The sequence below is a fragment of the Arachis ipaensis genome, chromosome B09, assembly GCF_000816755.2.
Source record: "Arachis ipaensis cultivar K30076 chromosome B09, Araip1.1, whole genome shotgun sequence".
Lineage (NCBI taxonomy): Eukaryota > Viridiplantae > Streptophyta > Magnoliopsida > Fabales > Fabaceae > Arachis > Arachis ipaensis.
The window spans coordinates 109,586,338-109,599,222 of NC_029793.2; the positions used below are offsets into that span (position 1 = coordinate 109,586,338).

Below are 12,885 nucleotides of genomic sequence, written 5' to 3' on the forward strand. Positions count from 1 at the left end.
AAGTTAGGGGGCTAACGTTGGCGCAAACTTTTGGTTCCCAGGGGTGAATTTCATGTGCCAACGTTAGCCTCCAAGTTAGGGGGCTAACGTTGGGGCTAACTTTTCAACCAAAAGTTTGTGCAAAAGTTTGATGCTAACTTTAGGTCCAGCTTTTTGCTTCCTGGTTCAAATTCACTTATTCCATTGTCCTCTCTTTACTCCTAGCCATTCCTTCTTGCTTCAACCTTTCTCCAAGCTTTCTTCACCTATAATTAATCAACCAAACACATCAAAGCTATGCTCATAATCATGAGATATTCATTCTATCATAATATGCAACAATTATAGCATAAAACCTCATGAAATGGCATGAATTCATACATGGTTGATTCAATCAAGGGTAACAAGAAAATCTACTCAATTACCTTGCTTATGGTTCAAGAAAGTGCATAATTCTAATGAAAACAAAAGAAAAAGACTAGTTAAAATAGGCTAGGATGACTTGTCATCACTACCTCAGCTGAAAGATGATCCAGACTCCTTCAATAGGAGAATGATGAGAACAAACAAGAGCCTGGATAAGATTCTAGAGGACATATGCATCCCTGGAGCCAGGTGGACCACCAGCACGAAGGGTGTTCCTAATCAACTCAAAAGAGAAGATCTCAAACCAGTGGCCAGAGGCTAGCTGGACTTCATTGGGCATTCTCTGCTGCCCACTAGCAACCGTTCTGAAGTCACTGTTAAAAGAGCAGTGATGATCCATTGCATCATGATGGGAAAAGAAGTGGAAGTTCATCAACTGATTTCAACTGAATTCTACAAAATTGCTAACAAAAATTCTAAAGAGGCCAGGTTGGCTTACCCAAGCTTGATTTCTCTGCTCTGCAAGGACGCTGGAGTAAGGATGGGAATAACTGAGTATATCTCAATTGAGAAACCAATCACCAAAGCATCAATGGAAAAACAAGCACAGGATGACCCTATCAAGAAGAAAACACAGGAATTTCTCCCAGAAATACCTTAATCTGAATATTGGGAGTATCTTGAAACATCAGTTACCAAGATGCAAGAAGCTATGGAACAAATAATAAAGGAACAGAAGGAACAAAGTCAAATTCTTTGCTACTTGATTAAAGAACAGGAAGAGCAAGGGCGTGACTTGAGGGAATTAAAGCGCCAGAAGTTATCTCTTGAAGGACCAAGCACCCCACAGATCTGAGGAACATCCACTTCCCAGAACAAAGGTTGTTAAATTCTAATTTCTGCTTTAACTCTGTGATAGTTGTCGCTATAGGAGTTTACCTTAGGAGTCATATAATAGTAATTAGTGTCTATTTTTATTTTATCTCCAATTAAGTTATAGTCTATTTTTCTCATCATTAGCAAACATGAATAAAATAGCAGATCTTTTGAATAAGAAACAATAAAATTCGAGTTTTAAAAAAAAATTCTAATTAGTAACATGTGGTGGCAATGCTTTCTGTCTTCTGAATGAATGCTTGAACAGTGCATATGTATTTTGAATTTGTTGTTTAAGACTGTTAAATATGTTGACTCTTGAAAAAATGATGAACATGAGACATGTTATTGATAATCTGAAAAATCATAAAAATGATTCTTGGAGCAAGAAAAAGCAGGAAAGAACAAAGCTTGCAGAAAAAAAAAAAGAGAAAGAAAGAGAAAGCAAGCAGAAAAAGCCAAAGCTCTTAAAACCAAAAGGCAAGAGCAATGCTTAGGGCCACGGCCAAGACTCATAAAATAGCTGTGTTCAAGAATCATCCTACTGAACTAGGAGAATCAATAACACTATCTGAATTCTAAGTTCCTATAGATGCCAATCACTCTGAGCTTCAATGGATAAAGTGAGATGCCAAAACTGTTCGGAAGCAAAAAACTACTAGTCCCGCTCATCTAATTAGAATCTGAGCTTCACTCAAAAACTCTGAGATATTATTGCTTCTCAACCTATTAGTCTTCTATTTTATTTGTCTAGTTGCTTGAGGACAAGCAACAGTTTAAGTTTGGTGTTGTGATGAGCAGATATTTTATACGCTTTTTGGGGTTAATTTCATATAGATTTTAGTATGTTTTAGTTGGTTTTTAGTTTATTTTCATTAGTTTCTAGGCAAAATTCATATTTCTGGACTTTACTATGAGTTTGTGTGTTTTTCTGTAATTTCAGGTATTTTCTGGCTGAAATTGAGAGAGCTGAGCAAAAATCTGATTCAGGCTGAAAAAGGACTGCTGATGCTGTTGGATTCTGACCTCCCTGCACTCAAAATTCTGGAGCTACAGGACTCTAAATGGCGTGCTTCCAATTGAGTTGGAAAGTAGACATCCAGGGCTTTCCAGCAATATATAATAGTTCATACTTTTCTCAAGGATAGACGACGTAAACTGGCGTTCAACGCCAGCTCTCTGCCCAATTCTGGCGTCCAGCGCCAGAAACAAGTTGCAAGTTGGAGTTCAATGCCAGAAAAGGATCCAAAGCTGGCGTTGAATGCCCAAAACAGCCCCAGGCACGTGAAAGCTTTAGTCTCAACCCCAGCACACACCTAGTGGGACCCAGAAGTGGATTTCTGCATTATCTATTATAGTTCACTCATTTTCTGTAAACCTAGGTTACTAGTTTAGTATTTAAACAACTTTTAGGGACTTACTTTGTATCTCATGACATTTTAGATCTGAACTTTGTACTCTTTGATGGCATGAGTCTCTAAACTCCATTGTTGGGGGTGAGGAGCTCTGCTGTGTCTCGATGAAGTAATGCAAGTATTTTTGTTTTCCATTCAAACATGCGTGTTCCTATCTAAGATATCCATTCGCGCCTAAATATGGAGAAGGTGATGATCAGTGACACTCATCACCTTCCTCAATCCATGAACGTGTGTCTGACAATCACTTCCGTTCTACATCAGATTGAATGAATATCTCTTAGATTCCCTAATCAGAATCTCCGTGGTATAAGCTAGATTGATGGCGGCATTCATGAGGATCCGGAAAGTCTAAACCTTATCTGTGGTATTCCGAGTAGGATTCTGGGATTGGATGGCTGTGACGAACTTCAAACTCGCGAGTGCTGGGCGTAGTGACAGACGCAAAAGGATAGTAAATCCTATTCCGGCACGATTGAGAACCTGCAGATGATTAGCCGTTCGGTGACAGCGCATTTGGACCCTTTTCACTGGAAGGATGGATGGTAGCCATTGACAACGATGATCCACCTACACACAGCTTGCCATAGGAGGACGTGCATGCGTGAATTAGAAGACAGAGGAAAGCAGAGTTTCAGAAGACAAAGCATTTCCAAAACTCCAACATATTCTCCATTACTGCATAACAAGTAACCGTTAATCCATGCTCTCTTGTTTATTCGCAATTCAACTAATAAATATAATTGACTTCCTGACTAAGAATTGCAAGATAACCATAGATTGCTTCAAACCAACAATCTCCGTGGGATTCGATCCTTACTCACGTAAGGTATTACTTGGACGACCCAGTGCACTTGCTGGTTAGTGGTACGAGTTGTGAAAAGTGTGATTCACAATTCGTGCACCAAAGAGCTATGAGGGAGGAGCAACAAAGACAAGGAAGAGATATAGAAGAGCTCAAGGACATCATTGGTTCCTCAAGAAGGAAACGCCACTATCACTAAGGTGGACTCATTCCTTGTTCTCAAATTTTCTGTTTTTCGTTTTCTTTATGTTAAGTGCTTATCTATGTTAGTGTCTTATTACATGATCATTAGTATTTAGTAACCTTGTCTTAATGTTATGAATGTCCTATGAATCCATCACCTCTCTTAAATGAAAAATGTTTTTAATTCAAAAGAACAAGAAGTACATGAGTTTCGAATTTATCCTTGAACTTAGTTTAATTATATTGATGTGGAGACAATACTTTTTATTTTCTGAATGAATGCTTGAACAGTGCATATGTCTTTTGAAGTTGGTGTTTTAAAATGTTAAATATGTTGGCTCTTGAAAGAATGATGAACAGGAGACATGTTATTTGATAATCTGAAAAATCATAAAAATGATTCTTGAAGCAAGAAAAAGCAGTGAATACAATGGTTGCAGAAAAAAATGGCGAAAAAAAAATAGAAAAAGAAAAAGCAAGCAGAAAAAGCCAAAAGCTCTTAAAACCAAAAGGCAAGAGCAAAAAGCCAATAACCCTTAAAACCAAAAGGCAAGGGTAAATAAAAAGGATCCAAGGCTTTGAGCATCAGTGGATAGGAGGGCCTAAAGGAATAAAATCCTGGCCTAAGCGGCTAAACCAAGTTGTCCCTAACCATGTGTTTGTGGCGTGAAAGTGTCAAGTGAAAACTTGAGACTGAGCGGTTAAAGTCAAGGTCCAAAGCAAAAAAGAGTGTGCTTAAGAACCCTGGACACCTCTAATTGAGGACTTTAGCAAAGCTGAGTCACAATCTGAAAAGGTTCACCCAGTTATGTGTCTGTGGCATTTATGTATCCGGTGGTAATACTGGAAAACAAAGTGCTTAGAGCCACGACCAAGACTCATAAAGTAGTTGTGTTCAAGAATCAACATACTAAACTAGGAAAATTAATAACACTATCTGAACTCTGAGTTCCTATAGATGCCAATCATTCTGAACTTCAATGGATAAAGTGAGATGCCAAAACTATTCAAGAGGCAAAAATCTACAAGTCCCGCTCATCTGATTGGAGCTATGTTTCATTGATATTTTGGAATTTATAGTATATTCTCTTCTTTTTATCCTATTTGATTTTCAGTTGCTTGGGGACAAGAAACAATTTAAGTTTGGTGTTGTGATCAGCAGATAATTTATACGCTTTTTGGCATTATTTTTAGTATATTTTCAGTATGATTTAGTTAGTTTTTAGTATATTTTTATTAGTTTTTATGTTAAATTCACATTTCTGGACTTTACTATGAGTTTGTCTTTTTCTGTGATTTCAGGTATTTTCTGGTGGAAATTGAGGGACTTGAGCAAAAATCAGATTCAGAGGTTGAAGAAGGACTGTTGATGCTGTTGGATTCTGACCTTCCTGCACTCAAAGTGGATTTTCTGGAGCTACAGAACTCCAAATGGTACGCTCTCAACGGCGTTGGAAATTAGACATCCAAGGCTTTCTAGAAATATATAATAGTCTATACTTTGCCCGAGTTTAGATGACGCAAAAGGGCGTTAAACGCCAGTTCTACGCTGCAGTCTGGAGTTAAACGCCAGAAACACGTCACGATCCAGAGTTGAACACCAAAAACACGTTACAACTTGGCGTTCAACTCCAAAAGAAGCCTCTGCACGTGTAAACTTCAAGCTCAGCCCAAGCACACACCAAGTGGGCCCCGGAAGTGGATTTATGCATCAATTACCTACTTCTGTAAACCCTAGTAACTAGTTTAGTATAAATAGGACTTTTTACTATTGTATTAGACATCTTGGGACGTCTAGTTCTTAGATCATGGGGGCTGGCCATTTGGCCATGTTTGAACCTTTCACTTATGTATTTTTCAATGGTAGAGTTTCTGCACTCCATAGATTAAGGTGTGGAGCTCTGCTGTTCCTCATGAGTAGTGACAGACGCAAAAGGATAGTAAATCCTATTCCAGTATGATCGAGAACCTCCAGATGATTAGCCGTGCCGTGACAGAGCATTTGGACCTTTTTCACAGAGAGGATGGGATGTAGCCATTGACAACGGTGATGCCCTATATAAAGCTTGTCATGGAAAGGAGTAGGAATGATTGGATGAAGACAGCAGGAAAGCAGAGGTTCAGAGGAATGAAAGCATCTCTATACGCTTATCTGAAATTCTCACCAATGATTTGCATAAGTATTCCTATCTTTATTTCTGTTTATTTATTATTATTATTATTCGAAAACTCCATAACCATTTGATATCCGCCTGACTGAGATTTACAAAATGACCATAGCTTGCTTCATACCAACAATCTCCGTGGGATCGACCGTTACTCACGTAAGGTTTTATTACTTGGATGACCCAGTACACTTGCTGGTTAGTTGTATCGAAGTTGTGATAAATTATGAATTAAGATTAGAGCACCAAGTTTTTGGAGCCATTACCAGGGATCACAATTTTGTGCACCATTATACTGGTTATTTTCAGATCCATATTGCTCTAGAAGATCAGAAGAAAATAACTTTTACATGCTCCTTTGGAACGTATGCATATAAGAGAATGCCTTTTGGTTTATGTAATGCACCGGCTACGTTTCAAAGGTGCATGATGAGTATCTTCTCGGATCTTCTTGAGCACTGTATGGAAGTCTTTATGGATGACTTTAGTGTCTATAGTGATTCTTTCGACCTTTGTTTGGATAATCTTGCTAGAGTATTAGAAAGATGTGCCAGTTCAAACCTTGTGGTTAATTTTGAAAAATATCATTTTATGGTAAATCAAGGTATTGTTCTAGGCCATGTTGCTTCTAATACTGGTATATATGTTGATCCTGCAAAAGTAGATGTTATTTCTGGTTTACCTTACCCCTCCTCTGTGAGCGAAGTCCATTCTTTTCTTGGTCATGCAGGTTTCTACCGGTGTTTTATCAAGGACTTCAGTAAGGTTGCACTACCCCTTTCCCGTCTACTGCAGAAAGACGTAGATTTTGACTTGAGTGAAGACTTTAAGGAAGCATTTGACAAGCTGAAGATTCCCTTGACCCAAGCTCCTATTGTCAGAGGGCCTGACTGGAGTAGGCCGTTCGAGATCATATGCGATGCATCCAACTATGCGGTAGGAGCGGCGTTAGCTCAACACGAATGTAAGGATCCTTATATTATTGCTTATGCTTCTAAAACTTTAGATGGTGCTCGGTCTAATTATACTACCACTAAAAAGGAACTGTTAGCCATTATTTTTGCTTTGGATAAATTCCGAGCTTATTTACTTGGAACAAAAGTGGTAGTATATTCATGCGGCTTTGAAATACTTGCTAGCTAAGAAAGAGTCTAAACCAAGGTTCATCCGTTGGATATTGTTATTGCAAGAGTTTGATTTAGAGTGGTTCCCAAAATTTGGTGGCAGACCACTTGAGTCACCTAGAATATATTAAAAGTGACTCCACTCCTATCAATGATGCATTTCCACTTGATAGGTTGCAAACAATATCTGAGGTGGTTCCTTGGTATGCACCCATTGCTAATTATTTGGTTAGTCGTACCTTCCCTCCAAATTTTTCTAAACATCAAAAGGACAAGCTTAAGAGCGAGTCCAAGTATTATATATGGGATGACCCATATTTGTGGAGATGTGGTGCGGACCAAATAATTAGAAGGTGTGTTCCACAATCTGAAATTCAGTCTATTTTAGAGGCATGCCACTCTTTTGAGAGTGGTAGTCACTTTGGTCCTCAAAGAACTGTAAGAAAAATTTTAGTCTGTGGATTTTGGTGGCCCACACTTTTTAAGGATGCTAATATTTTCTGTGACTCTTGTCACCAATGCCAAAGGTTTGGAAATATATCTAAGAGTGATGAGATGCCCCAACAACTCATGTTGTTTTGTGAAATTTTTTTTGCTTGGGGTATTGACTTCATGGGTCCATTTCCAAACTCAAATGGTTTCTTATATATTATGTTAGCTGTTGATTATGTTTCTAAATGGCTGGAAGCAATTCCTACCCATACTAATGATGCTAACGTGGTTGTTTCTTTTGTTAGGAATAATATTATTTGTCGCTTTGGATCACCACGAGCAATCGTGAGTGATCAAGGCTCTCATTTTTGTAACAGAGGATTGACAGGTTTGATGAAGAAACATGGCATCATTCACAAGGTGGCAACGACTTACCATCCCCAAACAAATGACCAAGCCGAGGTGTCTAATAGAGAGATCAAGCACATACTCGAAAAGATTGTTAAACCTCAGAGAAGAGACTGGAGATCTAGGCTTGGAGATACACTATGGACTTATCGGACTGCATATAAGACACCCATCGGCATAAGTCCGTTCCGCCTAGTCTATGCAAAGGCTTCTCACCTTCCAGTAGAGGTGAAACACAAAGCTTACTGGGCTATGAAGGAATGCAGCTCAGGATTGGGAGGAGCCAGAATTGAAAGAAAATTACAACTGGAGAAATTGGAGTGCCTTCGGCTAGAAGCGTATGAAAACTCAAGGCTCTACAAAGAAAAGGAGAAGGCGGTACATGACAAGAACATCAAGAGAAGAGAGTTTAGAGCTGGGGATCAAGTCCTTCTCTACAACTCAAGGTTGAGGTTAATGCAGGGCAAGCTAAGGTCAAAGTGGGATGGACCCTACATGGTAGAGAAGGTGGAACCGTATGGAGTTGTCCACCTAAGTCACCCCTCAAGCCCTACCTTCTTCAAAGTCAATGGCCACCGTTTGAAGCTATATCATGGTGCGAAGGTAAAGAACAACAAAGAGCTGGAGATCTTCCTTGATGAATCCACATTTGACGATATATTTTGGATTGATTTGAGTGGATTTCATAATATAAACCCACATTTATTCATCTAAATAGCATGCTTTTGAGATTTCCTCATAAATTGTGCTTGAAAGTAAAAACATGCTCTTTTGTGCTTAATTTAGTAAATTTTATTCACTTTAATCCCATTTGGTACTTTGATATATTTGTTAAGTGATTTCAGGTTTCCAAGGCAAGTATGGGATGAAGAAGTGAGAAGAAGAGCATGCAAAAGAGAAGAAACCATGAAGGAAATGGAGTTTGGAAGATTCTGCGTCCGTGCGTGCGCACAGTGATGCATGCACGCGCAAAAGTGCGAGCTTGGCAATGCGTACGCGTGATCCACGCGTACGCGTAAGGATGAATTTCGCCAAGTGACGCGTACGCGTGACCCACGCGTATGCGTGACCCGTGTCACGTGAGCTCATTAATTGTAAATCACTGGGGGCAAATTCTGGGCCTCCAAAACCCAGTCCAACTCATTTCTAAAGCTATTTCAACCCAAAGTGAAGAGGAATGAAGATGGGGCAATTAGGTTTAGCTTTTCTATGTTTTTCTCTTAGTTTTCTAGAGAGAGAAGCTCCCTCCTCTCTTTAGAATTACGGTTTTCTTAGTAAATTTTCCTTTAATTTCAGCTTTTAATTCTTGTTCTCATGTAGTTTCATTTATCTTTCTATGCTTTATTGTCTTAGTTCTCTTAGTTTTTCTTCTTAATTTTCCATTTTTGTCATTTTTATGTTTATGGATACTCTTGTTAATTTTAATTTCAATTAATGCAGATTTATGTTTTCATGTTGATTGTTGCTTCCTTTAGTTGTTATTATTATTTTCTTACTTTTGGTAGTTAGATTTTATTTTTAATGCTATTTAATATTATTTTATTTTTATGCATACCAAGTGTTTGATAAAATGCTTGGCTTAGTATTTACTTAGTTTTTTTTACTCTTGGCTTGGAATTGAGAACTTTTGGTGACCCTTGAGTCATTGATGTCCATTCTTGATTGATATATTAAAGTAATTAGTTGATTTGGTTTCCTCTAACACTAAGTCTCTCATTAATAGAGTTGACTATGACTTGAGGATTGAAATCAATTATGGCCATTTGACTTATCCTCGATGTAGGGTTGACTAAGTAGGATTAACTCTTCATAATCATCATGTGTTTATGGTCAATGGCTAGGATAGGTAACCTTGACCCTCAATCCATGCCAAGAGGTTTTTAATGCATTTGATTAATTGCATTTGAATTTAATTGCTTTCATTTAATTTATTGCGTGTTTATTTACTTTCTTGCTATCTACATTACTTGCCTTTCTTGCCATCATAGCCAATAATTAAACATTTCATTGCAACTCCTAAGGAAGACGACCCGAGACTTAAAACTCTTAGTTTATATTGGTTTTGAATTGTGATAATCCTCTGAATTAAATTTGATTGTTGGCCAATTGTTGGGTTGGGAACTATACTTGCAACGCCAATTGAATTTTGAGAAAAATTTCTAACCCACTTTAGGCCTTCATCAATAACGCTGAGACTTTAGCAAATTAACCTTGTTGGGATTTGTTAAAACCCTAGACTTGAACTTCTGTGAAGTTGGAGAATTAGGATTGCCTAATAAGTTCATATTTCTTTATATAGTATTTATTTGGAACTATTACCCTACTGGGAACCTTCGGATTCTCACCCATCGTGGTTTTTCTATTTTTCAAATACAGGGGGTGACGCACATCGCTGAGTGTGCGGGATTCTGTTTGGCAAAATGAAGGAGACTCTTTTGAAGTTCATTTTTATTTATTTAGAGTTTTCTCCAGTTTTGAAATCTTTTTTGTATATTCCTATTAGAAGTTTTTATTTGGAGAAACAGGAATATTCTGGTGTAATATTCTAGTGCTTTTTTTTACGGGTCAAGACTAGTAATTATTAACTATCTTATTTCAGAACTTACGTACCTATATATATAAACCTGTTTTGCTTTTGTATATGATGTTCACTTGTGTTAACGTGATTCGAGTGTGATTAACTACTGTTAATTGTTTAAAAATTTTCTTCATAGGCTCCTAGTTATATTATTATTCTTCAAATATTATATACATATCTTCCTTTTAGGTGTCGTAATGGTTCGCCACCTTTTGATTTTACGATTTAATCGTAAAGTTCTGTGTAATAGGGTATTACAGAAAGCTTGAAGAGTGAAGACAACATACTTTTCTATGGTTGTTCTTCTCTGAAGTTGTGTAATAATTTTATTATCATTGTAAAATAGTGAAAATAAGTATATGTATGATTATGTTCAATGTAAATGCTAGTACATAGAACTCAAATATTATATGCAATCACATTCAGGGATGAATCCAACGAAGGGCAAGCATAGACTTTGCCCCAACCTTTTTTGAACAAAATTAATCATTTTAAGTATATAAAGTTACTATATACTATATAATTTTATTTTTTATTTAAAAATTTAATAAGTAATTGTCTTATATAAATAATTAAANNNNTAGCCTTCAAAGAAACGAAAGTGTACGAGATGTCTCTGGTACGGGTTTGAAGGGTAAATCGGGAACCTTCGGATCAAGGCTGAAGCCGGGTCGCTTGACTGGAGCAATGGGGTGAGGTACCTGCAAAGACACTCCGATGCTCAAGTCAAAATGGATCTAAGAGGTATAAGGTATGTGGAATTAATGAATACCTGGAGGGGCTTGGGTCCCCTATTTATAGGTGGTGATGAGTATCTTATCTTATCTTATCTGGTTAAGATAAGATGGACTAGTGAATTCGAAAGTTGGTTAGGAGCTCTGGAGGGCCGGTTTTTGGGCCTTTTGAGCGAGGTGCGGGTCGGACCCGGGTAGCCGGGGTCGGGTGCAGTCCCGGGTCCGGGATCTGTGGTTCTGATCCGTAACAGTTGCCCCTGCAGAGGGAGAGCGAGCGAGGTCGGTCTGTCGCTGGGAGATATTACTTTTATCGTGGGCTAGGCTTTTGGCCTTTCTCGAAAGGTCGTTTGGTTCTTTTGAGAGGAGGTCGGTGCCTCGGTTTCGTTCTGTGGAAGATTCGTCTGACCGTTTTGGTCTGTCATGACTCTTCCGTGTCTGCTGCGCCCGTTGCGTTCTTCGAGGCACGATTTATTAGTTTGTCTTTCTGAGGGGGCATTTATTGTGAGGGGACGTTTTCCTCTATTGCCCTTATGTTTCCTTTTCTTTCCAGGGGTATTTGCATTATTTTGCTTTTTTCGAAACCGTTTTGGTTTTCTTCCTTCAGTTCCCTCTTCGTTTCTTTCTTCCTTTAGTTCCCTCTTCATTTCTCTATTGCTTTTCTTCTTCGAAAGAGCTTTTTCTTCTTTTCCTTTAGCATTCTGTGGCTTTGGTTGATCTTCTGCCGTGGCATTTTCTCCTCCGGTTTATTTCCTTGCATTTATCAGGTTGGTGTTCTTCTGCTTCTTTTTGTTTCCTCTTGTGATTTATGCTTTGTCTTCCTTTGTATTTTGTTTTGTCTCTACTTAGTGTAGATTAGAATTGTTTTTTTTTTTTGGTGTATGATGGCATTGCATTATGGTAGATAGTTCTTATTGGGGTAGTGGGTTTTGTAAGGGGGACGAGTGCCACCGTATAATTGGTGGTGTCTAGTGGTGTCTGTTTGGTTTGATCCACCGTTTTCTGCCGCGGGGTTTGGCTGACGGTGGTGTTCGTCGGCTATTTTTCTCCTCCGGTTTATTTCCTTGCATTTATCAGGTTAGTATTCTTCTGCTTCTTTTTGTTTTCTCTTGTGATTTATGCTTTGTCTTCCTTTGTATTTTGTTTTGTCTCTACTTAGTGTAGATTAGAATTGTTTTTTTTTTTTGGTGTATGATGGCATTGCATTATGGTAGATAGTTCTTATTGGGGTAGTGGGTTTTGTAAGGGGGACGAGTGCCACCGTATAATTGGTGGTGTCTAGTGGTGTCTGTTTGGTTTGATCCACCGTTTTCTGCCGCGGGGTTTGGCTGACGGTGGTGTTCGTCGCTATTTTAGGTATGGCTCGTCGAAGGACTGAGGGTGTGAGGGCTTCGGTGGCCCCGGCGGGGGTGTCCCCGACCTTTTCTCTTGGGTCACTAGTGACGTGTGGGGGACGCCGTCGCGGATGACGGAGGAGGACCTCCAACGGCTCCGTGATCAAGGAGCTGTTTGTGGGGGTGGCGACGCCGAACGCCATTACGAGCTTTCCCTCCCTGGGGTTGACGAGAGGGTTTGCTAAACCAATCTCGACTCCCCGAGTGTGCCAGATTGGATGTGGGTCTACGAGGCGATGTTTACCCGGCTTGGCGTTCGGCTCCCCTTTTCTCCATTTGTTCAGCGGTTATTGAGCCGGTGCTCCGTGGCGCCGTCCCAGCTACATCCGAATAGTTGTGTGGCAATACGGTCCTTCGAGCTTGTTTGCGAGTTTTTGGAGCTTCCTACTTCGGTGAACGTTTTTCTTTTCCTCTTTTTTTGTACCCTTC

General features: G+C 39.0%; 1 protein-coding gene across 1 annotated transcript in view; it reads left to right on the forward strand.

The window, feature by feature from the left end:
• Positions 1–11,027, forward strand: part of LOC107615785 — a 51,241-nt gene extending 40,214 nt beyond the window's left edge. The window contains exons 2-5 of the mRNA XM_016317819.2: positions 6,394–6,485; positions 6,585–6,753; positions 7,734–8,268; positions 10,916–11,027. Of these exons, the coding sequence (XP_016173305.2) occupies positions 6,394–6,485; positions 6,585–6,753; positions 7,734–8,268; positions 10,916–11,027 (908 nt within the window). The remainder of the gene's footprint in view (positions 1–6,393; positions 6,486–6,584; positions 6,754–7,733; positions 8,269–10,915) is intronic.